The 27,375-nt window shown below is 54.7% G+C and overlaps 1 protein-coding gene across 2 annotated transcripts; it reads left to right on the top strand.

Annotated features, from left to right (window-relative positions):
- The first annotated feature begins 3,757 nt into the window (after window positions 1–3,757).
- On the top strand, window positions 3,758–26,999 carry zfr (zinc finger RNA binding protein). Of its 2 annotated transcripts, XM_056602423.1 has the most exons (20): window positions 3,758–3,864; window positions 4,048–4,129; window positions 5,955–6,231; window positions 7,407–7,539; window positions 8,758–8,985; window positions 9,079–9,323; window positions 11,486–11,689; window positions 13,186–13,438; window positions 13,533–13,714; window positions 14,140–14,259; window positions 14,377–14,522; window positions 15,221–15,386; window positions 17,559–17,875; window positions 18,079–18,229; window positions 18,520–18,661; window positions 21,262–21,344; window positions 22,101–22,196; window positions 23,659–23,770; window positions 25,144–25,241; window positions 26,003–26,995. In XM_056602423.1, exons 1-20 carry the CDS (start codon window positions 3,828–3,830, stop codon window positions 26,183–26,185), a joined length of 3,255 nt encoding a protein of 1,084 aa, XP_056458398.1. In that variant the 5' UTR covers window positions 3,758–3,827; the 3' UTR covers window positions 26,186–26,995. The 2 variants fall into 2 exon arrangements, with proteins under 2 accessions (XP_056458398.1, XP_056458397.1); XM_056602422.1 differs by having other exon boundaries at window positions 8,758–9,323; window positions 26,003–26,999.
- The last annotated feature ends 376 nt before the right edge of the window (window positions 27,000–27,375 follow it).

Genomic DNA, 27,375 nt, shown 5'->3' with positions numbered 1-27,375 from the left:
GGGAGGGGGGGAGGAGTGAGGAGAGATGAGGGGAGGGGAGGAGTGAGGAGAGAGGAGGAGAGAGGAGAGAGGAGAGAAGAGGAGAGAGGAGGGAGAGTGAGGAGAGGAGAGGAGAGGAGAGAGGAGAGGAGAGAGGAGGGAGGAGAGAGGAGAGGAGAGAGGAGAGGAGAGAGGAGAGATGAGAGGAGAGGAGAGAGGAGGGAGGAGAGGAGAGGAGAGGAGGAGAGGAGAGAGGAGGGAGGAGAGGAGAGAGGAGAGGAGAGGAGAGAGGAGGGAGAAGAGGAGAGTGAGGAGAGGAGAGAGGAGAGGAGAGAGGAGAGAGAGGAGAGGAGAGGAGAGGAGAGAGGAGGGAGAAGAGGAGAGTGAGGAGAGGAGAGAGGAGAGGAGAGAGGAGGGAGGAGAGGAGAGATGAGAGGAGAGGAGAGGAGAGAGGAGAGATGAGAGGAGAGGAGAGAGGAGGGAGGAGAGGAGAGGAGAGGAGAGAGGAGGGAGGAGAGGAGAGAGGAGAGGAGAGGAGAGGAGAGGAGAGGAGAGAGGAGGGAGAAGAGGAGAGTGAGGAGAGGAGAGATGAGAGGAGGGAGGAGAGGAGAGGAGAGGAGAGAGGAGGGAGAAGAGGAGAGGAGAGAGAGGAGAGAGGAGGGAGGAGAGGAGAGGAGAGTGATGAGAGGAGAGAGGAGGGAGGAGAGGAGAGAGGAGGGAGGAGAGGAGAGGAGAGAGGAGAGACAAACAGCTTTGTTAAATACTGACCTCATTCCCGCCCACACACATCTTGTTTGTATTCATGATGTTTTGCCACTAATGGTTCAAAACAACATCCCCGCCACGCACACCACGGTATTACACAACTACACAGCCCTACACTACACAACACAGCACTAGACTACACAACACTTCATAACACAACTACACAGCACTACACAGCCCTACACAACACTACACTACACAACAGAACACACTACACAACACAACAATAGCCCCAACCCTTTCTGGGCCAGCGATGTGCTGGTTTGTTTTGTGCATCTCGTTAATGGGGTTAGGGTTATTGCTTTGATGATTGGTTTGTCAGTTGTTTCTTTAATACTGCTGCAGTTGGTGGTTCATTAGTATCTAAAATACAGAACATCTCATCCCTGTGTGAGTGAGACCACGCTGGCAGAAGAACCAACTGGTCTTTGTCCTTCTTTTACATAATCAAAGAGGTTTCCACACATTTTTAAGAAATTAGTGCAAATGATTCGCCAGAATGCAGGAAATTAAAATTCAAAAGAAGGAGGAAGAAAGACAGACAGAGAGCGAGAGGTAGGCAGAGAGAAAGAGGAGGGAGGGAGGGAGGGAGGGAGGGAAGAGGGAGGGAGGTAGGGAGGGAGGGAGGGAAGAGGGAGGGAGGTAGGCAGAGAGAAAGAGGAGGGAGGGAGGGAGGGAGGGAGGGAGGGAGGGAGGGAGGGAAGAGGGAGGGAGGGAGGGAGGGAGGGAAGAGGGAGGGAGGGAAGAGGGAGGGAGGGAGGGAGAGAGGGAAGAGGGAGGGAGGGAGGGAGGGAGGGAAGAGGGAGGGAGGGAGGGAAGAGGGAGGGAGGGAGGGAGGGAAGAGGGAGGGAGGGAGGGAGGGAGGGAGGGAGGGAGGGAGGGAGGGAGGTAAGAGGGAGGGAGGTAGGCAGAGAGAAAGAGGAGGACGGGAGGGAGGGAGGGAGGGAGGAAAGAGGGAGGGAGGGAGGGAGGGAGGGAGGGAGGGAGGGAGGGAAGAGGGAGGGAGGTAGGCAGAGAGAAAGAGGAGGGAGGACGGGAGGGAGGGAGGGAGGGAGGGAGGGAGGGAAGAGGGAGGGAGGTAGGCAGAGAGAAAGAGGAGGACGGGAGGGAGGGAGGGAGGGAGGGAGGGAGGGAGGGAGGGAGGGAAGAGGGAGGGAGGGAGGGAGGGAGGGAGGACGGGAGGGAGGGAGGGAGGGAGGGAGGGAAGAGGGAGGGAGGTAGGCAGAGAGAAAGCGGAGGACGGGAGGGAGGGAGGGAAGAGGGAGGGAGGGAGGGAAGAGGGAGGGAGGGAGGGAGGGAAGAGGGAGGGAGGGAGGGAGGGAGGGAGGGAAGAGGGAGGGAGGGAGGGAGGGAGGGAGGGAGGGAGGGAAGAGGGATTTCAAGGGAAGATGGACAGCTTACAGGTTCTATATTATTTGACCGTCTGGTATAATTTAACAATTCAAATAAATAACGACTTATCAGAAACAAAAGTGTAAAAAACCAATAACTTCCAAATGACTATATTGTATATGAACACCCTGTTTCCCCAGAGGCCTGGAGGTCTTTCTCTCTCTTGGTGATAGAGCACCACCCTGTGGTAGCTCTATCTCTGTGCCATAGCGTAGTCAGGGCTATTCAAACTCCTTCACAAGTGGGCCGAAAAGGAAAACCACTGGGGGTTCATGGGCCACACAGAGTAAAACTACGTGACTGAATCGCTACAAATAAATTGTACTTAAAGTAGTGTTAACTTAATATATTTAGTACTACTACACAGAATGAACTTGTCAGACGCATTCCTTCCTTCTTCACTTTTAAACGTATCATTATGAAAGATTTTGTTCTCACATATTTTGGACACGTATTTAGAATTAAACAATGTTGTTTGAATCATCACAAAACAGAACTACTGTAGGCCTACATATGAGACATTTTGAGCCAGTGAGTCCGTGAGAAAGATTGCCCTGCCTTGTTTGCCTAGTTTGGCTCATCCTGAGACACTCATGCAGCTTCTCATAGGTCATGGAGCAACGTGCCCTTGTTCTGATGGCATTCATATGAGAAAAGCTAGACTCACAAGTATCGGTTGAGCCAAACAATGTCAGAATAAGTGATGCCAGTTCCTGATTGTGGGGTACTGATATTGGCTAGTATCACCGGCTACACACAGAAACCTGATTTGCATGCAACTATGTTTCTCCTTTATTTTTAATTTTTTTTGGATGCAACCTCTTGCAGGCCAGAAAAAGATTAAGAGGGGCCGCATTTGGCCCGAGGGCCACTAGTTGAATAGGCCTGGCGTAGATCCTGTCCAGACTTCTTTGTTTCATATTTCTATAGGTGAAGATGTTTTACAATGTGAACCCAAAATCATTTTAATTTTAAATGTGGAACCTTCTCCCTTTGAAACTCAAGTCTTGTCCTTTGCGTGACGTCGAGGCACACAAACACGGACTCCTTCATTAAAGTGTTTTAATCCAACGCCTCTATTATTCTATTTAGTCAGGGATTTCAACGATTAAACACACTTTACTAACGTTGATTTGCAATGGGAATGGATGCATGAAGTGATTCACTACATTGGGCTGAATAGAGCTGCCTCACATCTGTTAAGAACTCTGATGTTAACACACCATCTCCAGCCTGTCTGCAGACCAACCCGTCTCTAGACCAGCCTGTCTGCAGACCAGCCCGCCTGTCTGCAGACCAGCCCGCCTGTCTCAAAACCAGCCTGTCTGTCTCCAGCCCAACCTGTCTGTCTCCAGACCAGACTGTCTCCAGACCAGCCTGTCTCTGTGATTATCTTCGGCACTCGGCCTACGGCCTGGTACCTACGACCGAATCGCAGCCGTACTAATATTCAGTACAACAACAATCCCTCTCGTGTGATATTCCTGAAGTAATGATACAAACATGTATATAATAATACAATAATAAGGTCCAGACCATCTGGGTGAATGTACGCGAGCTGTACATCAAGAAAACTACAATAACAATGCACCAATGCAGTCTGCGCATGCGCGCACACCACATATCCGAGTGCGACGCCAGTAGATAAACCTGCTGCCGAAGAGAGACGGACTGAAACGAGAAAAGGACCAATGATCCCCATATGTCCCGTGGTGTCGTTCACCTATGGTATGTATCTGCAGTATTATTATCATGTAATATCAGTGAGGGTGGAAGAACTGCCACCATGATTCCTGGCTGCATATAAAGGTGTCTCCGATGGATGTAGCCTGATGCTAACGGGAGCTTAGCTCGTTCCCATAGCGTCTAGCTTAGCGTGTAGCTTAGCATTGAGCCTGTCGTCTCCCGCAGTGCCCAGCCGGCTCGGTGAAGAGGCCAAGATGGCCACCGGCAACTACTTCGGCTTCACGCACGGCGCGGCTGCGCAGTACAGGTGAGAACCGTTCGTTTAAAAGGTTCGGGGGATGAATCTTTATTATTATTGTTTTAAATGTTAATTATTATTATTATTTTTATTTTTTTTTGTTGTTTATGTTTCTCATGTCCCTAATTGGCCACTCTTTATATTCAAATGCTTTATTCAGCTGCTGTCCTCTCCACATTGGTTATGAATAAAAGATCCGTCCATCAGTATGTTCCCCTGTCACCATCTAACGCATCAGATCTGGGGAAGGGGTTACTTCATTCTTTAAAGGTGTAGTGTAACATTTTGTGGCATCTAGCTGAACCGACATTTTGGCAGATATTGTATCTAACATATACATTATAGGGATTACTGTACACAGTAGAGGCCACGTACACAGTTGAGGCCACCGTAGGCAGTTGAGGCCAGCGTGGACCGATGTGGGCTCCCCTGTATGTGGACTCATGGTTACCTCGGTCTGTCGGTCGGTCCGTCGGTCGGTCCGTCGGTCGGTCCGTCGGTCGGTCAGACCACTGAAGTGCTCCATCGCTACATTCAGTATTGCTCCTGTGCTGCAGCACTTGTAGCTTTTAATTTCTAAAACATTAAAATTGGTTTTAACCGGTGGATGGATCGCCAGAGAAAGAAACTGGATGATAGTTGGAGCATGTAACTGAAGGACTAGCTGCTTATTGGAAGATCGTTTTTGGATATAAGAGAAGCAGGGGTTGAGGAGAGAGGAAAGATGAGAAGAGAGGAAAGAGAAGAGGGGAAGGATGGGGGGGAAGCTGCCCGTAAAAAAGACTAATACCAACTCTTTACTCTGTCCTCTTCACTCTGTCTCTGTCCTCTTTACTCTCTCTGTCCTCTTCACTCTGTCTCTGTCCTCTTTACTCTGTCTCTGTCCTCTTTACTCTGTCTCTGTCCTCTTTACTCTCTCTGTCCTCTTTACTCTGTCTCTGTCCTCTTTACTCTGTCTCTGTCCTCTTCACTCTGTCTCTGTCCTCTTCACTCTGTCTCTGTCCTCTTTACTCTCTCTGTCCACTTTACTCTGTCTCTGTCCTCTTCACTCTGTCTCTGTCCTCTTCACTCTGTCTCTGTCCTCTTTACTCTGTCTCTGTCCTCTTTACTCTGTCTCTGTCCTCTTTACTCTCTCTGTCCTCTTTACTCTCTCTGTCCTCTTCACTCTGTCTCTGTCCTCTTTACTCTGTCTCTGTCCTCTTTACTCTCTCTGTCCTCTTCACTCTGTCTCTGTCCTCTTTACTCTGTCTCTGTCCGCTTTACTCTGTCTCTGTCCTCTTTACTCTGTCTCTGTCCTCTTTACTCTGTCTCTGTCCTCTTCACTCTGTCTCTGTCCTCTTCACTCTGTCTCTGTCCTCTTTACTCTGTCTCTGTCCTCTTTACTCTGTCTCTGTCCTCTTCACTCTGTCTCTGTCCTCTTTACTCTCTCTGTCCTCTTTACTCTGTCTCTGTCCTCTTCACTCTGTCTCTGTCCTCTTCACTCTGTCTCTGTCCTCTTCACTCTGTCTCTGTCCTCTTTACTCTGTCTCTGTCCTCTTCACTCTGTCTCTGTCCTCTTCACTCTGTCTCTGTCCTCTTTACTCTGTCTCTGTCCTCTTTACTCTGTCTCTGTCCTCTTTGCTCTTAGCTCGACCGCTGTGGTTTCTTATTGGGTCTAGCTCAAGGATCTTTGAAAGGCCTTTGAAATCTCGTTCTGGATCGTCCTGGACCGCCTCGCCCAACTCTTTTAGCTAATAAGCGACGGTTTCTGTGGTCAAACTCCCCCTCCAACTCCACCCCTTCACTCTCATTGGGCGAGGCCTTTTGAGTGACAGCTCCTCCTGCTGTGTTTCAGCCAGCAGCCGGGCGGGGGCGTGGCCTACACCCACCCGTCCACGGTGGCGAGCTACACGGTGCACCAGGCCCCGGTGGCAGCCCACACCGTGGCGGCCGCCTACGCCCCCACCGCCGGGGCCGTGGCCGTAGCCCGGCCTGCGCCCGTCGCCGTGGCAGCCAGCGCCGCCGCCTACGGGAGCTACCAGCCCGCCCACGCCGCCACGGACTACGGCTACGCCCAGCGGCAGGCGGAGGTGCCCCCCCCACCGCCCCCCGTCACCTCCCAGAACTACCAGGTGAACCCAGGGTCAGGGGTCACGAACACCTGCAGCACAGCTAGGGTCAGAGGTCACGAACACCTGCAGCACAGCTAGGGTCAGAGGTCACCTGCATCACAGCTAGGGTCCGAAGTCACCTGCAACACAGCTAGGGTCAGAGGTCACCTGCAACACAGCTAGGGTCAGAGGTCACCTGCAACACAGCTAGGGTCAGAGGTCACCTGCAACACAGCTAGGGTCAGGGGTAGTGGTGCAATGGTTCACGGGTTTCCCGTGATCCGTACGGATCAACCCTCACGGTTCGGGACGCAAGTGATCCGCGGATCGGCTGATTAAAAAAAAAAGTTGTCCGTTGACGTGATCAGCGCATGTTTAGAGGACAATTCCGGTATTAACAACATCATCAAGTATCATAGCGAAATACAGTTTCTGTTCTGTGTGTTTTATTTGGCGTTCCGTATATCCCATTGAAACGTAAATCGGAACCGGACGTCTTTAGGTTTGGTTGTAGTCTTTTCGCGTATCAACAGTAGGGCTAGAACCGAGCGAAAAGACTACAACCAACCCCCCTTGCAATGAGCAATGAGTCTCCCAACCGAAATCAATGGATTTACAAAATGCCAAATAAAACTCCACAGAAACTGTATTTCGCTACCAAACTAAAAAAAAGAAGATAAGGATGTCTGCTTTGCCTTAGGAGAGTGTAGACTCTAAACTCCCCAGGCAATGCAGACATCCTGAATTGTAAATCCAGGGTTAGGGATTATTTACTATCCTATCCATGTTAAAAAGAAGAAGGAATAATGCCTCAAATTGCACATTTTTTAAATATTGACCATGCTTAAAGGAAGCAGGATTATTACCAAATTTTTCACTTTATTTTGTTTTTACACAGTTAAAAGATTTTATTTAAAGTCACATTTGTCTTGTTATCTTTATTGTTGTTGTTGATCCGAAAATTATCCGACCCGTGACTCAAAAACCGTGACCCGATCCGAACCGTGAGCTTTGTGATCCGTTGCACCCCTAGTCAGGGGTCACCTTCAGCACAGCTAGGGTCAGAGGTCCTCTGCAACACGGCTAGGGTCAGAGGTCACCTGCTCATGTTAACTGTTAAGATGAGAATATAGGTCACGTGCTACTGCAGCCATACAGGGATTGGCTGATGTGTGTGTGTGTGTGTGTGTGTGTAGGACTCCTACTCCTACGTGCGCTCCACGGCCCCCGCGGTGGCCTACGACAGTAAGCAGTACTACCAGCAGCCCGTTGCCACGGCAGCAGTGGCGGCGCCGCAGCAGACAGCCGCAGAATCCTACTACCAGACAGGTGACCCCCCCCAACGCACCACACCTGTACCCCCTGCTAACACACCTGTACCCCCCCCCCTCCTAACACACCTGTACCCCCCCCCCTCCTAACACACCTGTACCCCCCCCCTCCTAACACACCTGTGCCCCCACCCTCCTAACACACCTGTACCCCCCCCACCCTCCTAACACACCTGTCCCCCCCCTCCTAACACACCTGTACCCCCCCCCCTCCTAACACACCTGTGCCCCCACCCTCCTAACACACCTGTACCCCCCCCCTCCTAACACACCTGTACCCCCCCCCCTCCTAACACACCTGTACCCCCCCCCCCCCTCCTAACACACCTGTGCCCCCACCCTCCTAACACACCTGTACCCCCCTCCTAACACACCTGTACCCCCCCCCCCCTCCTAACACACCTGTACCCCCCCCTCCTAACACACCTGTGCCCCCCCCTCCTAACACACCTGTGCCCCCCCCTCCTAACACACCTGTACCCCCTCCTAACACACCTGTACCCCCCCCCTCCTAACACACCTGTACCCCCCCTCCTAACACACCTGTACCCCCCCTCCTAACACACCTGTCCCCCCCCCCCCTCCTAACACACCTGTACCCCCCTCCTAACACACCTGTACCCCCCTCCCAACACACCTGTACCCCCCCCTCCTAACACACCTGTACCCCCCCTCCTAACACACCTGTACCCCCCCTCCTAACACAACTGTACCCCCCCCTTCCTAACACACCTGTACCCCCCCCTTCCTAACACACCTGTACCCCCCCCCTCCTAACACACCTGTACCCCCCTCCTCCTAACACACCTGTACCCCCCCCCTCCTAACACACCTGTACCCCCCCCCCCCCTCCTAACACACCTGTACCCCCCCCCTCCTAACACACCTGTACCCCCCCCCCCCCCTCCTAACACACCTGTACCCCCCCCCCCTCCTAACACACCTGTACCCCCCCCCCCCCCTCCTAACACACCTGTACCCCCCCCCTCCTAACACACCTGTACCCCCCCCTCCTAACACACCTGTACCCCCCTCCTAACACACCTGTACCCCCCCCCTCCTAACACACCTGTACCCCCCTCCTAACACACCTGTACCCCCCCCTCCTAACACACCTGTACCCCCCTCCTAACACACCTGTACCCCCCTCCTAACACACCTGTACCCCCCTCCCAACACACCTGTACCCGCTGACGGCCCCCTGTGTCTCCTGCAGCACCCAAGCCGCTGTACACCCAGGGGGTCACCCCTTACACCCAGGGGGTCACCCCCTACACCCAGACCCGCCAGGTGACCGCCATCAAGCCGGCCGCCCCCAGCCCGGCCACCTCCACCTTCTCCATCTACCCCGTGGCCTCCACCGTCCAGCCCGGCCCCCCCGCCACCGTGGTGCCCGCCTACTCCCAGAGCCCCACCTACAGCACCAACGCCGTCACCTACTCTGGTAAGACCGTAGCACCACCTACACCACCTACAGCACCACCCAGCCCCTCCTCTGGCCCTGATGATGATGCGGATGCCCCCCCCCCCCACTCAGGGACCTCCTACTCGGGCTACGAGGCGGCCATCTACTCGGCGGCGTCCAGCTACTACCAGCAGCAGCAGCAGCAGCAGCAGAAGCAGGCGGTGGCGGCGGTGGCGGCGACGGCCGCCTGGACCGGCAGCACCTTCACCAAGAAGCCCCCCCCCTTCCAGAGCAAGCAGCTGCGGCCCAAGCCCCCCCCCAAGCCCCCGCAGATCCACTACTGCGACGTGTGCAAGATCAGCTGTGCTGGCCCGCAGGTCAGTAGGGGTTAGACAGTACAGAGACGGGTCATTAAGGAGCAGGTAGGGGTTAGACAGTACAGAGACGGGTCATTAAGGAGCAGGTAGGGGTTAGACAGTACAGAGACGGGTCATTAAGGAGCAGGTAGGGGTTAGACAGTACAGAGACGGGTCATTAAGGAGCAGGTAGGGGTTAGACAGTACAGAGACGGGTCATTAAGGAGCAGGTAGGGGTTAGACAGTACAGAGACGGGTCATTAAGGAGCAGGTAGGGGTTAGACAGTACAGAGACGGGTTATTAAGGAGCAGGTAGGGGTTAGACAGTACAGAGACGGGTCATTAAGGAGCAGGTAGGGGTTAGACAGTACAGAGACGGGTCATTAAGGAGCAGGTAGGGGTTAGACAGTACAGAGACGGGTTATTAAGGAGCAGGTAGGGGTTAGACAGTACAGAGACGGGTCATTAAGGAGCAGGTAGGGGTTAGACAGTACAGAGACAGATCACTAAGGAGCAGGTAGGGGTTAGACAGTACAGAGACTGGTCATTATGGGGTTAAACGGGTCAATGAGGGGGTGAGACGGGTCATTAGGGGGTTAGACGGGTCATTGGGGTGAGAGGTCATTAGGGGGTGAGACGGGTCATTAGGGGGTGAGACGGGTCATTAGGGGGTGAGACGGGTCATTGGGGTGAGAGGTCATTAGGGGGTGAGACGGGTCATTAGGGGGTTAGACAGGTCATTAGGGGGTTAGACAGGTCATAAGGGGGTTAGGCGGGTCATTGGGGTGAGACGGGTCATTAGGGGGTGAGACGGGTCATTAGGGGGTGAGACGGGTCATTAGGGGGTGAGACGGGTCATTAGGGGGTTAGACAGGTCATTAGGGGGTTAGACAGGTCATAAGGGGGTTAGGCGGGTCATTAGGGGGTGAGACGGGTCATTAGGGGGTGAGACGGGTCATTGGGGTGAGAGGTCATTAGGGGTGAGACGGGTCATTAGGGGGTGAGACGGGTCATTAGGGGGTGAGACGGGTCATTAGGGGTTAGACAGGTCATTAGGGGGTGAGACGGGTCATTAGGGGGTTAGACAGGTCATTAGGGGGTTAGACAGGTCATAAGGGGGTTAGACAGGTCATTGGGGTGAGACGGGTCATTAGGGGTGAGACGGGTCATTAGGGGGTTATACAGGTCATTAGGGGGTGAGACGGGTCATTAGGTGTTAGACAGGTCATTAGGGGGTGAGACGGGTCATTAGGGGTTAGACAGGTCATTAGGGGGTGAGACGGGTCATTAGGTGTTAGACAGGTCATTAGGGGGTGAGACGGGTCATTAGGGGTTAGACAGGTCATTAGGGGGTGAGACGGGTCATTAGGGGGTGAGACGGGTCATTAGGGGGTTATACAGGTCATTAGGGGGTGAGACGGGTCATTAGGTGTTATACAGGTCATTAGGGGGTGAGACGGGTCATTAGGGGGTTAGACAGGTCATTAGGGGGTGAGACGGGTCATTAGGGGGTTATACAGGTCATTAGGGGGTGAGACGGGTCATTAGGGGTTAGACAGGTCATTAGGGGGTGAGAGGTCATTAGGGGGTGAGACGGGTCATTAGGGGGTGAGACGGGTCATTAGGGGTTAGACAGGTCATTAGGGGTGAGACGGGTCATTAGGGGTTAGACAGGTCATTAGGGGGTGAGACGGGTCATTAGGGGGTGAGACGGGTCATTAGGGGGTTATACAGGTCATTAGGGGGTGAGACGGGTCATTAGGGGGTTAGACGGGTCATTAGGGGGTGAGACGGGTCATTAGGGGTTAGACAGGTCATTAGGGGGTGAGACGGGTCATTAGGGGGTGAGACGGGTCATTAGGGGGTTATACAGGTCATTAGGGGGTGAGACGGGTCATTAGGGGTTAGACAGGTCATTAGGGGGTGAGACGGGTCATTAGGGGGTTATACAGGTCATTAGGGGGTGAGACGGGTCATTAGGGGGTGAGACAGGTCATTAGGGGGTGAGACGGGTCATTAGGGGTTAGACGGGTCATTAGGGGGTGAGACGGGTCATTAGGGGTTAGACAGGTCATTAGGGGGTGAGACGGGTCATTAGGGGGTTAGACAGGTCATTAGGGGGTGAGACGGGTCATTAGGGGTTAGACAGTACGAAGGCTCACCAGCAGGCTGTGTTCTGACAGACGTACAAGGAGCACCTGGAGGGCCAGAAGCACAAGAAGAAGGAGGCGGCGCTGAAGGCGTCCCAGAGCTCCGCCTCGGCGGCGGGGGGCGGGGCGGGCGCGGCCCGGGGCACCCAGAACCAGCTGCGCTGCGAGCTGTGCGACGTGTCCTGCACCGGGGCGGACGCTTACGCTGCGCACCTCCGCGGGGCCAAGCACCAGAAGGTAACGTTAACCGCCCTAACCCCCCTCCTAGCCCCCTGTCTCCTAGCCCCCTGTCTCCTAGCCCCCTGTCTCCTAGCCCCCTGCTGGTCTCCTAGCCCCCTGTCTCCTAGCCCCCTGTCTCCTAGCCCCCTGTCTCCTAGCCCCCTGTCTCCTAGCCCCCTGTCTCCTAGCCCCCCGTCTCCTAGCCCCCTGTCTCCTAGCCCCCCGTCTCCTAGCCCCCTGTCTCCTAGCCCCCTGTCTCCTAGCCCCCTGTCTCCTAGCCCCCTGTCTCCTAGCCCCCTGTCTCCTAGCCCCCTGTCTCCTAGCCCCCTGTCTCCTAGCCCCCTGCTGGTCTCCTAGCCCCCTGTCTCCTAGCCCCCTGTCTCTTAGCCCCCTGTCTCCTAGCCCCCTGTCTCCTAGCCCCCTGTCTCCTAGCCCCCTGCTGGTCTCCTAGCCCCCCGTCTCCTAGCCCCCCGTCTCCTAGCCCCCTGTCTCCTAGCCCCCTGTCTCCTAGCCCCCTGTCTCCTAGCCCCCTGCTGGTCTCCTAGCCTCCTGTCTCTTAGCCCCCTGTCTCCTAGCCCCCTGTCTCCTAGCCCCCCGTCTCCTAGCCCCCTGCTGGTCTCCTAGCCCCCTGCTGGTCTCCTAGCCCCCTCTCTCCTAGCCCCCTGCTGGTCTCCTAGCCCCCTGCTGGTCTCCTAGCCCCCTGCTGGTCTCCTAGCCCCCTGCTGGTCTCCTAGCCCCCTGTCTCTTAGCCCCCTGTCTCCTAGCCCCCCGTCTCCTAGCCCCTAGCCCCCTGCTGGTCTCCTAGCCCCCTGTCTCCTAGCCCCCTGTCTCTTAGCCCCCTGTCTCCTAGCCCCCTGTCTCCTAGCCCCCTGTCTCCTAGCCCCCTGTCTCCTAGCCCCCTGTCTCCTAGCCCCCTGTCTCCTAGCCCCCCGTCTCCTAGCCCCCCGTCTCCTAGCCCCTAGCCCCCTGCTGGTCTCCTAGCCCCCTGCTGGTCTCCTAGCCCCCTGTCTCCTAGCCCCCTGTCTCCTAGCCCCCTGTCTCTTAGCCCCCTGTCTCTTAGCCCCCTGTCTCCTAGCCCCCTGTCTCCTAGCCCCCTGTCTCCTAGCCCCCTGTCTCTTAGCCCCCTGTCTCTTAGCCCCCTGTCTCTTAGCCCCCTGTCTCTTAGCCCCCTGTCTCTTAGCCCCCTGTCTCTTAGCCCCCTGTCTCCTGTCCCCTGTCTCTTAGCCCCCTGTCTCCTAGCCCCCTGTCTCTTAGCCCCCTGTCTCTTAGCCCCCTGTCTCTTAGCCCCTGTCTCCTAGCCCCCTGTCTCTTAGCCCCCTGTCTCCTAGCCCCATGTCTCCTAGCCCCCTGTCTCTTAGCCCCCTGTCTCCTAGCCCCCTGTCTCCTAGCCCCCTGTCTCCTAGCCCCCTGTCTCCTAGCCCCCTGTCTCTTAGCCCCCTGTCTCCTAGCCCCCTGTCCCCTAGCCCCCTGCTGGTCTCCTAGCCCCTTGCTGACCTGTGATTGGTTCCCACCAGGTGGTGAAGCTCCACACCAAACTGGGGAAGCCCATCCCCTCGACAGAGCCCAGCGTGGTGCCTCAGACCAGCACCGCCCCCTCCTCCACCAAGACCTCCACCTCCAGCCTGCCCGCCGCCTCCGCCCAGGCCTCCTCCAGCGCCCCCTACCTGAAGCCCGTGGCCATGGTGAGCGGAGCGGCAGGCAAGGCGCCCAGCTCCGCCGCCGCCGCCGCCGTGAAGAAGGTCGCCACGCCCAAGATCCACTTCGTTGGTGAGATGATGTTTGGATCTTTACCCAGAGAGCAGCCTGTTAGCGGGGGCCGGTCCTGGGCAGGACCCGGAGTCACCACGTCCGTCTGTTTCAGGGGGCAACAAGCTGCAGACCACGGCGAAGGCAGAGGAGCCCCGGGCGCCGGTGGCCCGGCCCACCGCCGCCGCCGCCGCCGCGCCCTCCAGCGAGCCCAAGAGCGAGGTGGCCGAGTCCCTGGCCGCACTGGCCGCGCTGCAGAGCGAGGTGCAGCCCGTGGGACACGACTATGTGGAGGAGGTACCTGAGAGCTGTCCCCCACACACCTGAGAGCTGTCCCCCACACACCTGAGAGCTGTCCCCCACACCTGAGAGCTGTCCCCCGCACACCTGAGAGCTGTCCCCCACACACCTGAGAGCTGTCCCCCGCACACCTGAGAGCTGTCCCCCACACACCTGAGAGCTGTCCCCCACAACTGAGAGCTGTCCCCCGCACACCTGAGAGCTGTCCCCCGCACACCTGAGAGCTGTCCCCCGCACACCTGAGAGCTGTCCCCCGCACACCTGAGAGCTGTCCCCCGCACACCTGAGAGCTGTCCCCCACACACATTTTACATTCAACAAATATTCCCGTTCCCAATCCCAGGGATGACTCCCGGGTAGAGTCGTGCGTCTTGCTGTCAGACCAGTGGGGCTGTAGAGCGTAACCCTGTGCCTCCTCTCAGGTCCGTAACGATGAGGGTAAAGTCATCCGCTTCCACTGCAAGCTGTGTGAGTGCAGCTTCAACGACCCCAACGCCAAGGAGATGCACCTGAAGGGCCGGCGCCACCGGCTGCAGTACAAGGTGAGGAGAACCAGGAGGAGACGGACCAGGAGGAGACGGACCAGGAGGAGACGGACCAGGAGGAGACGTCCCAGGATCTCTGGGGGCAGGGGCTGACCCGGTGTCTTGTGTTTCTAGAAAAAGGTGAACCCTGAACTCCAGGTGGAGGTGAAGCCAAGCATCCGCGCCCGTAAGGTCCAGGAGGAGAAGATGAGGAAGCAGATGCAGAAGGAGGAGTACTGGAGGAGGCGAGAGGAGGAGGAGCGCTGGAGGATGGAGATGAGGTGTGGATACTGTCTGGAGGGGGTGGGTCTGGGTGGAGGTGGGTCTGGAGGGGGTGGGTCTGGAGGGGGTGGGTCTGGAGGGGGTGGGTCTGGGTGGAGGTGGGTCTGGAGGGGGTGGGTCTGGGTGGAGGTGGGTCTGAGTGGAGGTGGGTCTGGAGGGGGTGGGTCTGGGTGGAGGTGGGTCTGGAGGGGGTGGGTCTGGAGGGAGGTGGGTCTGGGTGGAGGTGGGTCTGAGTGGAGGTGGGTCTGGAGGGGGTGGGTCTGGGTGGAGGTGGGCCTGGAGGGGGTGGGTCTGGGTGGAGGTGGGCCTGGAGGGGGTGGGTCTGGGTGGAGGTGGGTCTGGAGGGGGTGGGTCTGGAGGGGGTGGGTCTGGGTGGAGGTGGGTCTGAGTGGAGGTGGGTCTGGAGGGGGTGGGTCTAGAGGGGGTGGGTCTAGAGGGGGTGGGTCTGGGTGGAGGTGGGGATACTGCCTGGAAGGGGTGGGTCTGGGTGGAGGTGGGTCTAGAGGGGGTGGGTCTGAGTGGAGGTGGGTCTGGGTGGAGGTGTGTCTGGGTGGAGGTGGGTCTGGGTGGAGGTGTGTCTGGGTGGAGGTGTGTCTGGGTGGAGGTGTGTCTGGGTGGAGGTGTGTCTGGGTGGAGGTGGATGGTGGTGGTGGAGGGTCAGCCTCCCAGTGTACTGATCCAGCTGTGGTTCTCCCAGGAGGTACGAGGAGGACATGTACTGGAGGCGCATGGAGGAGGAGCAGCACCACTGGGACGACCGGCGCCGCCTGCCCGACGGGGGCTACCTGCAGGGCCCTCCCGGCCCCCCCGGGCTGCTGGGGGTCCGCCCCGGCATGCCAGGCCCTCAGCCTCTGGGGCCAATGGTACGCCCGCCTCAACCTCACTGCCTCAGTGAGCCTCGACCCCGTTGCCTCAGTGAGCCTCGACCTCACTGCCTCAGTGAGCCTCGACCCCACTGCCTTAAAGAGCCTCGACCTCACTGCCTCAGTGAGCCTCGACCTCACTGCCTCAGTGAGCCTCGACGCCGCTGCCTCAGTGAGCCTCGACGCCGCTGCCTCAGTGAGCCTCGACCTCACTGCCTCAGTGAGCCTCGACCTCACTGCCTCAGTGAGCCTCGACCCCACTGCCTTAAAGAGCCTCAACCTCACTGCCTCAGTGAGCCTCGACCTCACTGCCTCAGTGAGCCTCGACCTCACTGCCTCAGTGAGCCTCGACCCCGCTGCCTCAGTGAGCCTCGACCTCGCTGCCTCAGTGAGCCTCGACCTCGCTGCCTCAGTGAGCCTCGACCCCGCTGCCTCAGTGAGCCTCGAGCCCACTGCCTCAGTTAGCCTCGACCTCGCTGCCTCAGTGAGCCTCGACCTCGCTGCCTCAGTGAGCCTCGACCTCACTGCCTCAGTGAGCCTCGACCCCACTGCCTTAAAGAGCCTCGACCTCACTGCCTCAGTGAGCCTCGACCTCACTGCCTCAGTGAGCCTCGACCCCGCTGCCTCAGTGAGCCTCGACCCCGCTGCCTCAGTGAGCCTCGACCCCGCTGCCTCAGTGAGCCTCGACCCCGCTGCCTCAGTGAGCCTCGACCCCGCTGCCTCAGTGAGCCTCGACCCCGCTGCCTCAGTGAGCCTCGACCCCGCTGCCTCAGTGAGCCTCGACCCCACTGCCTTAAAGAGCCTCGACCTCGCTGCCTCAGTGAGCCTCGACCTTGATCTAGTGTGGTATTGATCAGGTTCTATTGATCTATTGTGGATTTGATCTAGTGTGGTATTGATCGTGATCTATTGATCTAGTGTGGTATTGATCGTGATCTATTGATCTAGTGTGGTATTGATCGTGATCTATTGATCTAGTGTGGTATCGATCGTGATCTATTGATCTAGTGTGGTATCGATCTTGATCTATTAATCTAGTGTGGTATCGATCGTGATCTATTGATCTAGTGTGGTATCGATCTTGATCTATTGATCTAGTGTGGTATCGATCTTGATCTATTGATCTAGTGTGGTATCGATCTTGATCTATTGATCTAGTGTGGTATTGATCGTGATCTAATGATCTAGTGTGGTATTGATCGTGATCTAATGATCTAGTGTGGTATTGATCGTGATCTATTGATCTAGTGTGGTATTGATCGTGATCTATTGATCTAGTGTGGTATCGATCGTGATCTATTGATCTAGTGTGGTATCGATCGTGATCTATTGATCTAGTGTGGTATCGATCTTGATCTATTGATCTAGTGTGGTATCGATCTTGATCTATTGATCTAGTGTGGTATTGATCGTGATCTATTGATCTAGTGTGGTATTGATCTTGATCTATTGATCTAGTGTGGTAATGATCGTGATCTATTGATCTAGTGGTATTGATCTTGATCAATTGATCTAGTGTGGTATTGATCGTGATCTATTGATCTAGTGTGGTATTGATCGTGATCTATTGATCTAGTGTGGTATTGATCGTGATCTATTGATCTCGTGTGGTATTGATCGTGATCTATTGATCTAGTGTGGTAATGATCGTGATCTATTGATCTAGTGTGGTATTGATCGTGATCTATTGATCTCGTGTGGTATTGATCGTGATCTATTGATCTCGTGTGGTATTGATCTTGATCTATTGATCTCGTGTGGTATTGATCGTGATCTATTGATCTAGTGTGGTATTGATCTTGATCTATTGATCTAGTGTGGTATCGATCGTGATCTATTGATCTAGTGTGGTATTGATCGTGATCTATTGATCTCGTGGTATTGATCGTGATCTATTGATCTAGTGTGGTATTGATCTTGATCTATTGATCTAGTGTGGTATTGATCGTGATCTATTGATCTAGTGTGGTATTGATCGTGATCTATTGATCTAGTGTGGTATTGATCGTGATCTATTGATCTCGTGTGGTATTGATCGTGATCTATTGATCTAGTGGTATTGATCGTGATCTATTGATCTCGTGTGGTATTGATCGTGATCTATTGATCTCGTGTGGTATTGATCGTGATCTATTGATCTAGTGTGGTATTGATGAGTGCTGCCTCCTGCAGCCCCCCCGGCGGCCAGACTCCTCTGACGACCGCTACGTGATGACGAAGCACGCCGCCATCTACCCCTCGGAGGACGAGCTGCAGGCCATCCAGAAGATTGTCTCCATCACAGAGCGCGCCCTGAAGCTGGTGTCTGACATCATCACTGACCAGGACAAGGAGGTGAACCCGGAGAAGAGCCCGGAGAAGAGCCCGGAGAAGAGCCCGGAGAAGAGCCCGGAGAAGAGCCCGGAGAAGAGCCAGGAGAAGAGCCAGGAGAAGAGCCAGGAGAAGAGCCAGGAGAAGAGCCAGGAGAAGACAGACTCGCCCAAAGACAGGTGAGTCTTCACTGTGTTACAGGGTTACTGTGAAGTACTCTTATAGAGGTTAACTATGGGCATCAGAAACACAACGTGTGTGTGTGTGTGTGTGTGTGTGTGTGTGTGTGTGTGTGTGTGTGTGTGTGTGTGTGTGTGTGTGTGTGTGTGTGTGTGTGTGTGTGTGTGTGTGTGTGTGTGTGTGTGTGTGTGTGTGTGTGCAGGGCCCTGAAGGGGGTGATGAGGGTGGACGTCCTGGCTAAGGGGCTGCTCCTGCGCGGGGACCAGAAGGTGAACCTGGTGCTTCTGTGCTGGGAGAGGCCCACCCAGCGCCTGCTGAGCCGTATCGTGGAGCACCTTCCGGCGCAACTCACGGTACCCCTGCTTTAAAGAGTTCATCTGCTTGAGTTGGGGCAAACCACAGGCCGATCCCAGAGGGGTGCGAGGTCCCTTTGTGTGGAGGTGAAGGTGCACCAGCTGCTAGGGGGGGAACTCGTGGGCGACCCGCTGCAGAGGTCAAAGGTCTCCTCCTTCAGACAGGCGACAGTGGGCTCATAGTCTTGAGGCCCAACTCTCCTGACGCTGTCGACGGCGGACTGTGAGAACTGTTGCTGCTCGTGTGCGGGGGAATGACGTATCCTGAGCCTGTCGTTGCGGTTCTGCAGGTGGTGACGCCAGAGAAGTACGAGGTGAAGGGTTCCGTCGAGGAAGCCGCCATCATCCTCACTTCCTGTTCAGAGCCGAAGATGCAAGTGACCATCACCCTGACGTCGCCCGTCATCAGAGAGGACGGAGTCCAGGACGGAGGTTGGAGACGTCCCTGCAGTCTCTCCCGCTTCCCTCTACACCCCCCGTCCCTCCCTCTTCTCTCTCTACACCCCCCGTCTCTCTCCCCTGCTCTATCTCTATCTATAAATCTCTATCTCTATATATCTCTATCTCTATTTATATATTAAAATCAATCTGATCTAATGGGTCAATGTATTGAATCAGTCTCTTAAGAGCAGCTCCCTGGTGGCACGTCACATTTCAGCCATTTTATCTCCTCTAGTTTCTTCTCATGCGTGCGTCAGGCTCTTACTGTAGACAACGAGAAGCTTCCCGGAGGCCCTCAGAGGGTGATGTTCGTAGGCTCCGAGCGTCTGGACCTTCTTCTGGAGTCCCTTTCTTCATCATACCTGCAAACTCGTCGCCTTTCGCTGAAATTCACCACGCTGGCAGAAAAGTTTGATCCATTTTGAACCAGTGGTTGTTCTATTATGAGATCCTGACCACAACCTCCACCCTGATGGTGTCTGTTGGGAGCGTATCATCATTACTCCTGGACTGAACCAGCACGTGGGTAGAGTGGTGGACGGGCTATGACCTCTGAACCCCTGTAGAGGCATGCTGGAGGCCGAGGAGAGCTCCTCATTGTCTCCCAGGAGCCTCACCTAGAACAGGTCACTGCAGGCTCTGACATCTTGTTTGCAGTACTGCGGTATCAAAGGCAGTTTAAAAGAAGGATGAGAAACGCTAGTTTAGCACATTTGATGTTCCGTGAACTTATCTTCTCGTCTCTATCGCGAGTTTGCAGGTGTGATTACTAAAAGCATTGATATGCACCGACTACACTCCACTCAGGAACCCTGAAGCTATCCTTATTGAACGCCTATTTCTACCTATTCAATGAGACGTAGAATGTGCAGTTTGAACAGTGCCAGCAGTGACTGCCTTAGGGCCCCGCTCTATAATTGATCTCTTAAATGCTCTCCTGAAACCAAGCATGATCAGTGTCTGCATTGTGTCAGTGTAGACCTCCTGGGATTGGGTTTCCTCGTAGTGCTAATGCATCTCAGCTGCTTCTAGACGTCCACAGACGCTCCGGTGGAGTCCAGAGGCCGTCTTAACTTGAGAACCTGGTGTGAAACTCCAACTTCACGATTAACTGCAAAGTTTCTCTGATTGTACTTTGTGGCAAAGTTTGAATTGTGCGCCATTTTCTCAATTTAGGACTCCACTTAGGATGCAAGGAGCCGGGGTCGCGCCTCCGCAGGAAACGAACGTAGCTCGTTGTCCGACCGCTGGACGCGCTCAGAGCACTCCCTCAGTCTCAACACAACCTCTCACTAATCAGGCCTCAATCAGAAACAGCTCCCAAAATCACCCCCTTTTTCCAAACACTGAGAGCCCTGCTTACAAAGCACCGTGTCCGGCTAGGATCAGGTGGGCTAAGACGGGCCATCAGGTGATCAGGGCGAGGGGTTGTGAAGGAGGGGGTCTGACGTGTTGACGACTGACTGGGTGTGCATGCAGCGACCTCCTGACCCTGCGCCTTCTGGGGCCTTAAAGTGTTCTTTCCTTTCCAGCACGCATCGCTGCCTCGTGTCTCCTAGTCCAGCCTAAAGCCTCTCAAACAAACCTTAGTGACTCCCAGTGTCTCCGGAAGGGTTTCTGACCAAGGTCCCCCCAATCACCCCTCAGAACACTTTGCCACACCTACTGTCACACACCTGCTGCTCCCACACACACCATCACCCCCAACCTGCAACGGGTTAGGGATACCAGGCATGGGGGGTAGGGTTGGTAACATGTGATGAGTTAGTTAGACCGGGCTAAGTACCACTATACATCTGATGGGTTAGTTAGACCGGGGTTAGTACCACGAGACATGTGATGGGTTAGTTAGACCGGGGTTAGTACCACGAGACGTGATGGGTTAGTTAGACCGGGGTTAGTACCACGAGACATGTGAGGGGTTAGTTAGACCGGGGTTAGTACCACGAGACATGTGAGGGGTTAGTACCACGAGACATGTGATGGGTTAGTACCACGAGACATGTGATGGGTTAGTTAGACCGGGGTTAGTACCACGAGACATGTGATGGGTTAGTAAGACCGGGGTTAGTACCACGAGACATGTGAGGGGTTAGTACCACGAGACATGTGATGGGTTAGTTAAACCGCGGTTAGTACCACGAGACATGTGATGGGTTAGTTAAAACGGGGTTAGTACCACGAGACATGTGATGGGTTAGTTAAACAGCGGTTAGTACCACGAGACATGTGATGGGTTAGTTAGACCGGGGTTAGTACCACGAGACATGTGATGGGTTAGTTAGGACGGGGATTAGTACCACGAGACATGTGATGGGTTAGTTAAACCGGGGTTAGTACCACAAGACATGTGATGGGTTAGTTAAACCGGGGTTAGTACCACGAGACATGGGATGGGTTAGTTAAACCGGGGTTAGTACCATGGGGGACGGGGTGAGTGCCATGCTAGGTGCACCAGACACTGATCAGACTCAGGGATTCTTTGGTATGTGTGGCAAAGTGTTTCATCATGTTTGTTCTGGACCTGGTCAAACACCCATTCCTACTCCTCCTCTTCCTCACCCCTCTTGACAATTGGATCCGTGTTGTAGAGACGGGGAGCGACCCGGCACACCTGGACGGGCACAAATGCCTCTCGGCTCTGGCAGCCCTGCGTCACGCCAAGTGGTTCCAGGTTGGAGCTTCCTTTACTTCCTTGTTGTAGCCTTATGTGATGAGGTCCGCCTTTCATTCTTTACATTTTGGTCTTTTTCATTTTAAACACTGCGATTGAAACCCCCCAAAATTACTTTATTCTAAGACGATGTATTCAAGGATGCCAACTTTTTTTAAAGTTTTTTTTAAACATGACAAGTTAAGGTCTTCACACCATTCCAGTGAACCGCTGCATTACAACATGACTGGCATCCTTGTCTCCCCCCGCCATCGGTAGGCCGTATTGTAGCTGCTGTGACTCCATAAGGCTGCAGGATGATGAGTCTCATGGATAAGGTTCATGTCTGTACTGTGACGACGGTAGGATAGGGACTGGGGGAGCGCAGGGGTCAGTCTGCCGGGAGTCACTGGGTGCTAGACCTCAGGCAGAGTGCCCCTCTGCCCCCCCCCCCCGGCCCCTATCCTCCCCCAGGTCCCCCCAGTGTGGCCCTGGGAGCTCCTGGGTCAACCTGTGGTCAGAGTTTAGAAGATGCCAAGGAAGGCATCGTCCTCCTTCAACATCTTGCAAACTTTGAACTGATACTAACGACAAGGTGCCATGGTGCTGAGACTGGTGGCTGAATGTACACTAGTAAACTCTTTACTAGTTACTCTAAAACCAGCTGAGCAGCTCTGATACCCGTAGTGAGGGTGTGTGTGTGTGTGTGTTTGTGAGAGTGTGTGTGTGAGTGTGCACGCCTCACTGGCCTGAACTAACTGTGTACTGCATCACAAGGCTAGAGCCAATGGCCTCCAGTCCTGCGTCATCATCATCCGGATCCTGAGGGACCTCTGCCAAAGGGTCCCCACCTGGGCCTCCTTCCCCGGCTGGGTGAGTGCTCCTGGCAGCTCCTCTGTTCTCCTTACACCTCCTCAGAGCTCCTCTGTTCTCCTTACACCTCCTCACAGCTCCTCACTGGTGCTCAGTGCTCCTCACTGGTGCTCAGTGCACCTCAGAGCAGCTCTGTTCTCCTTACACCTCCTCACTGGTACTCACTGGTACTCAGTGCACTCAGAGCTCCTCTGTTCTCCTTACACCTCCTCACTGCTCCTCACTGGTGCTCAGTGCACCTCAGAGCTACTCTGTTCTCCTTACACCTCCTCACTGGTACTCAGTGCACTCAGAGCTCCTCTGTTCTCCTTATACCTCCTCACTGCTCCTCACTGGTGCTCAGTGCACTCAGAGCTCCTCTGTTCTCCTTACACCTCCTCACTGCTCCTCACTGGTGCTCAGAGCTCCTCTGTTCTCCTTACACCTCCTCACTGCTCCTCACTGGTGCTCAGTGCACTCAGAGCTCCTCTGTTCTCCTTATACCTCCTCACTGCTCCTCACTGGTGCTCAGTGCACTCAGAGCTCCTCTGTTCTCCTTACACCTCCTCACTGCTCCTCACTGGTGCTCAGAGCTCCTCTGTTCTCCTTACACCTCCTCACTGCTCCTCACTGGTGCTCAGTGCACTCAGAGCTCCTCTGTTCTCCTTACACCTCCTCACTGCTCCTCACTGGTGCTCAGAGCTCCTCTGTTCTCCTTACACCTCCTCACTGCTCCTCACTGGTGCTCAGAGCTCCTCTGTTCTCCTTACACCTCCTCACTGCTCCTCACTGGTGCTCAGTGCACTCAGAGCTCCTCTGTTCTCCTTATACCTCCTCACTGCTCCTCACTGGTGCTCAGTGCACTCAGAGCTCCTCTGTTCTCCTTACACCTCCTCACTGCTCCTCACTGGTGCTCAGAGCTCCTCTGTTCTCCTTACACCTCCTCACTGCTCCTCACTGGTGCTCAGTGCACTCAGAGCTCCTCTGTTCTCCTTACACCTCCTCACTGGTACTCACTGGTACTCAGTGCACCTCAGAGCTCCTCTGTTCTCCTTACACCTCCTCACTGCTCCTCACTGGTGCTCAGAGCTCCTCTGTTCTCCTTACACCTCCTCACTGCTCCTCACTGGTGCTCAGAGCTCCTCTGTTCTCCTTACACCTCCTCACTGCTCCTCACTGGTGCTCAGTGCACCTCTGTGCTCCTCTGTTCTCCTTACACCTCCTCACATCTCCTCCATCTCTGTAGGTAGCCGCTCTAGAAACATCTCTTAATGCATCCCAGTAACCAACTCGTTATCAATCCCAGTACCACAAAGGACACTGATCAAATAACATAAATAGCGTTAGTTATGGTAGGGTGAGGGTAAGTTATGGTAGGGTGAGGGTTAGTGATGGTATGGGGGGCCCTGAGCTCTGGGGGGTCCTCCACCCTCTGATGACGGAGGTCTGGGCGGTGGCTGACGGTGTCTTCCTCCTCCTCCAGGCCATGGAGCTCCTGGTGGAGAAGGCCATCAGCAGCGCCTCCGGCCCGCTGAGCCCCGGGGACGCCCTGCGCCGCGTGTTCGAGTGCATCTCCTCCGGGATCCTCCTGTCTGGTAGGTCCTAGACCCTCTAGACCAGGGGTACTCAAGTAGAAATGATGAGGGGCCACAATTTTTTTTTTCTGTGACTCAAGGGGCCGGTCGGTATACGTGTGACTGAGGCCGATATATGCTCTGTTTTAGACGTAACGCGTAAGCACGTAAGATACATAACCCCCCCTTGCGCGGTAAAATATCCCCCCTTACGTGCTTAAGTGCCTCGGCCAAATTCCTGACTATGCGACTAAAACACTACGGCCCTACGCAGCTCGCAAAGACTGTGATTGGCCAGCTAACCACATCCTTTCAGGAGTCTCACATTTCCGGTTTTACAGCATAATAGCGCCATTTTTAAAAGGCTGTGACAGAAGCGAATGAAGAATTTTGAAGAAGGAGAAAGGAGGAGAAAGGAGAAAACACAAGAACGAATTATGATAATTATAAATATAAACAAGCCAGCGATTTCCACTTCCACGCCCACAGATTCGTTCGTTGCTCCCCCTACTGTTCTGGCGGAGAATCCCCTTGCAACAAGCGCAATCCTTAAGGAACCTTAAAGGAACCGTAAATCAAAACTTGTCTAAAACAAGTCCCTTGTGTAAATTACGTGCTTACGTCTCTGCGTCTAAAACGACCCTAAATCGGCCTTGACTGCTGCTGAGATGGACTGTCTGCCTCGAGTTTGGGAGGGCTGGAGCGGTCTGTGGGCTGGAGTGCTATCTGTTTATCGTTGCAACCCCCAGCCTCGTATTGAGATCGCGGCGCGCGGTTTCAAAATAAGAGCGCCCAGCACGATTTTTTTTTTTTTTTTTTTTTTTTTATAATTAAAAAAACTTTTCAAAACAGCTCGAGGGCCATTAATAGACACCCCGTGGGCCACAAAAGGCCCGCGGGCCGCTACTTGAGTATGACTGCTTTAGACCCTCCTGGCAGGTCCTAGACCCTCCTGGTAGGTCCTAGACCACCCTGGTAGGTCCTAGACCCTCCTGGTAGGTCCTAGACCCTCCTGGAAGGTCCAAGACCCTCTCTCTAGGGTGCTGTATTGAGGTTTGTGTAATGATGCGGGGGTGTAACGTGCAATGATGCGGGTGGTGTAACGGTGCAGGTGGTGTAACGTGTAATAATGTGGGTGGTGTAACGATGAGGGTGGTGTAACGTGTAATAATGCGGGTGGTGTAACGATGAGGGTGGTTAACGTGTAATGATGCGGGTGGTGTAGCGATGCCGGTGGTGTAACGATGTGGGTGGTGTAGCGATGGGGGTGGTGTAATGATGCGGGTGGTGTAGCGATGCGGGTGGTGTAAGGATGCGGGTGGTGTAACGATGCGGGCGGTGTAGCAATGCGGGTGGTGTAGCAATGCGGGTGGTGTAATGATGGTGTCCTACAGGGGGTCCTGGTCTCCTGGACCCGTGTGAGAAGAACCCCAGCGACACGCTGACCTCCATGCAGGAGCAGCACCGGGAGGACATCACCTCCAGCGCCCAGGTACCCCCCTCCACCTCCACCCCCTCAACCCCCAACCCCGGGGTTCAGCTTCTAGAGGAGCTCTACTGACTCCAGATGTCCTAGAGCTCTACTGAGTCCAGGTGTTCTCGAGGAGCTCTACTGACTCCAGGTGTTCTCGAGGAGCTCTACTGACTCCAGGTGTTCTAGAGGAGCTCTACTGACTCCAGGTGTTCTAGAGGAGCTCTACTGACTCCAGGTGTTCTAGAGGAGCTCTACTGACTCCAGGTGTTCTAGAGGAGCTCTACTGACTCCAGGTGTTCTAGAGGAGCTCTACTGACTCCAGGTGTTCTAGAGCTCTACTGACTCCAGGTGTTCTAGAGCTCTACTGACTCTAGGTGTTCTAGAGCTCTACTGACTCCAGGTGTTCTAGAGGAGCTCTACTGACTCCAGGTGTTCTAGAGGAGCTCTACTGACTCCAGGTGTTCTAGAGGAGCTCTACTGACTCCAGGTGTTCTAGAGCTCTACTGACTCCAGGTGTTCTAGAGGAGCTCTACTGACTCCAGGTGTTCTAGAGGAGCTCTACTGACTCCAGGTGTTCTAGAGGAGCTCCACTGACTCCAGGTGTTCTAGAGGAGCTCTACTGACTCCAGGTGTTCTAGAGGAGCTCTACTGACTCCAGGTGTTCTAGAGCTCTACTGACTCCAGGTGTTCTAGAGCTCTACTGACTCCAGGTGTTCTAGAGGAGCTCTACTGACTCCAGGTGTTCTAGAGGAGCTCAGACGTGTGCTTCTCTCTTCCAGTTCGCGCTGCGTCTCCTGGCCTTCCGTCAGATCCACAAGGTCCTTTGCATGGACCCCCTGCCCCAGATGAATCCGCGCTTCAGCGTGCGCAACCAGCGCAAGCGTCGCCGGGACAACAGCGAGGGCACGGACAGCCTGGAGGGCGAAGGCAAGAAGGACAAGAAGGACTTCGAGGGGTTCTGAGCCTCCTCAGTCTATTAAAGCTGGTTGAGCGTTGGATAACGTCTGGGAAGTGTGTGCTGAGCCCTTCCTGTCCTCCGCACTGTCACTCATCAGTTACTGTTTCTTATCCTTTCAGGAGTTATTTTATTCAGTTTTTGTGCAGCTGAGAGTCGTGACTCCAGCTGTGGTCGTGACTCCAGCTGTGGCCGTGACTCCAGCTGAGAGTCGTGACTCCAGCTGAGGTCGTGACTCCAGCTGAGGTCGTGACTCCAGCTGCGGTCGTGACTCCAGCTGCGGTCGTGACTCCAGCTGCGGTCGTGACTCCAGCTGCGGTCGTGACTCCAGATGTTCCGATTGTTCCCCGGGGGAGGGTTCGGGTTAGGGGGACGTGGGCTCTGAACGGGGTCTGTCCGCTCCTTTTTTCCTCCGACGGTCTGATATTATTTCTCATGGCGAGTTAGAGGCGGTTGTGTTTTGAAGAAAGGCTCCTGATGAGTCCTGATATATTGTAATATTCCTATAATCTACTCCTCATGGAAAGCTTTGGTTCTGAAGCATGGCTCCCGTCAATGTGTTTTTGGTTTTAGTTTTAATATAGAAGTCTCCTTAATGCTCTGTAGTTCATATGAAGATCTTTAAGTTAAAAAGTGATTACAATAGAAGTATGATGTTGTAATTGTGGTTTGCGGTCCGCTCCTCAATGTGTTCTCTGCCACAGCAGAATTAAACATTTACCAATGAAACTGCTTTCCTTGCCTCTCTGTGGAACGGTTCACACTTAACTTCAATAATATAACATATACATATAATAAAACGAACATGGGAGAACAGCTGGCCGCACGGGGTGTTTCCAACCAATGGCAAGGCTGGGTGAGGGAACAGGGGCGTAGCCCACCAATGCTAACGCTGGGTGAGGGAACAGGGGCGTAGCCCACCAATGCTAACGCTGGGTGAGGGAACAGGGGCGTAGCCAACCAATGCTTACGCTGGGTGAGGGAACAGGGGCGTAGCCAACCAATGCTAACGCTGGGTGAGGGAACAGGGGCGTAGCCAACCAATGCTAACGCTGGGTGAGGGAACAGGGGCGTAGCCAACCAATGCTAACGCTGGGTGAGGGAACAGGGGCGTAGCCCACCAATGCTAACGCTGGGTGAGGGAACAGGGGCGTAGCCAACCAATGCTAACGCTGGGTGAGGGAACAGGGGCGTAGC

The sequence above is a fragment of the Gadus chalcogrammus genome, chromosome 11 (genome assembly GCF_026213295.1).
Source record: "Gadus chalcogrammus isolate NIFS_2021 chromosome 11, NIFS_Gcha_1.0, whole genome shotgun sequence".
NCBI lineage: Eukaryota > Metazoa > Chordata > Actinopteri > Gadiformes > Gadidae > Gadus > Gadus chalcogrammus.
This window is presented reverse-complemented; position numbering and strand designations above follow the sequence as displayed.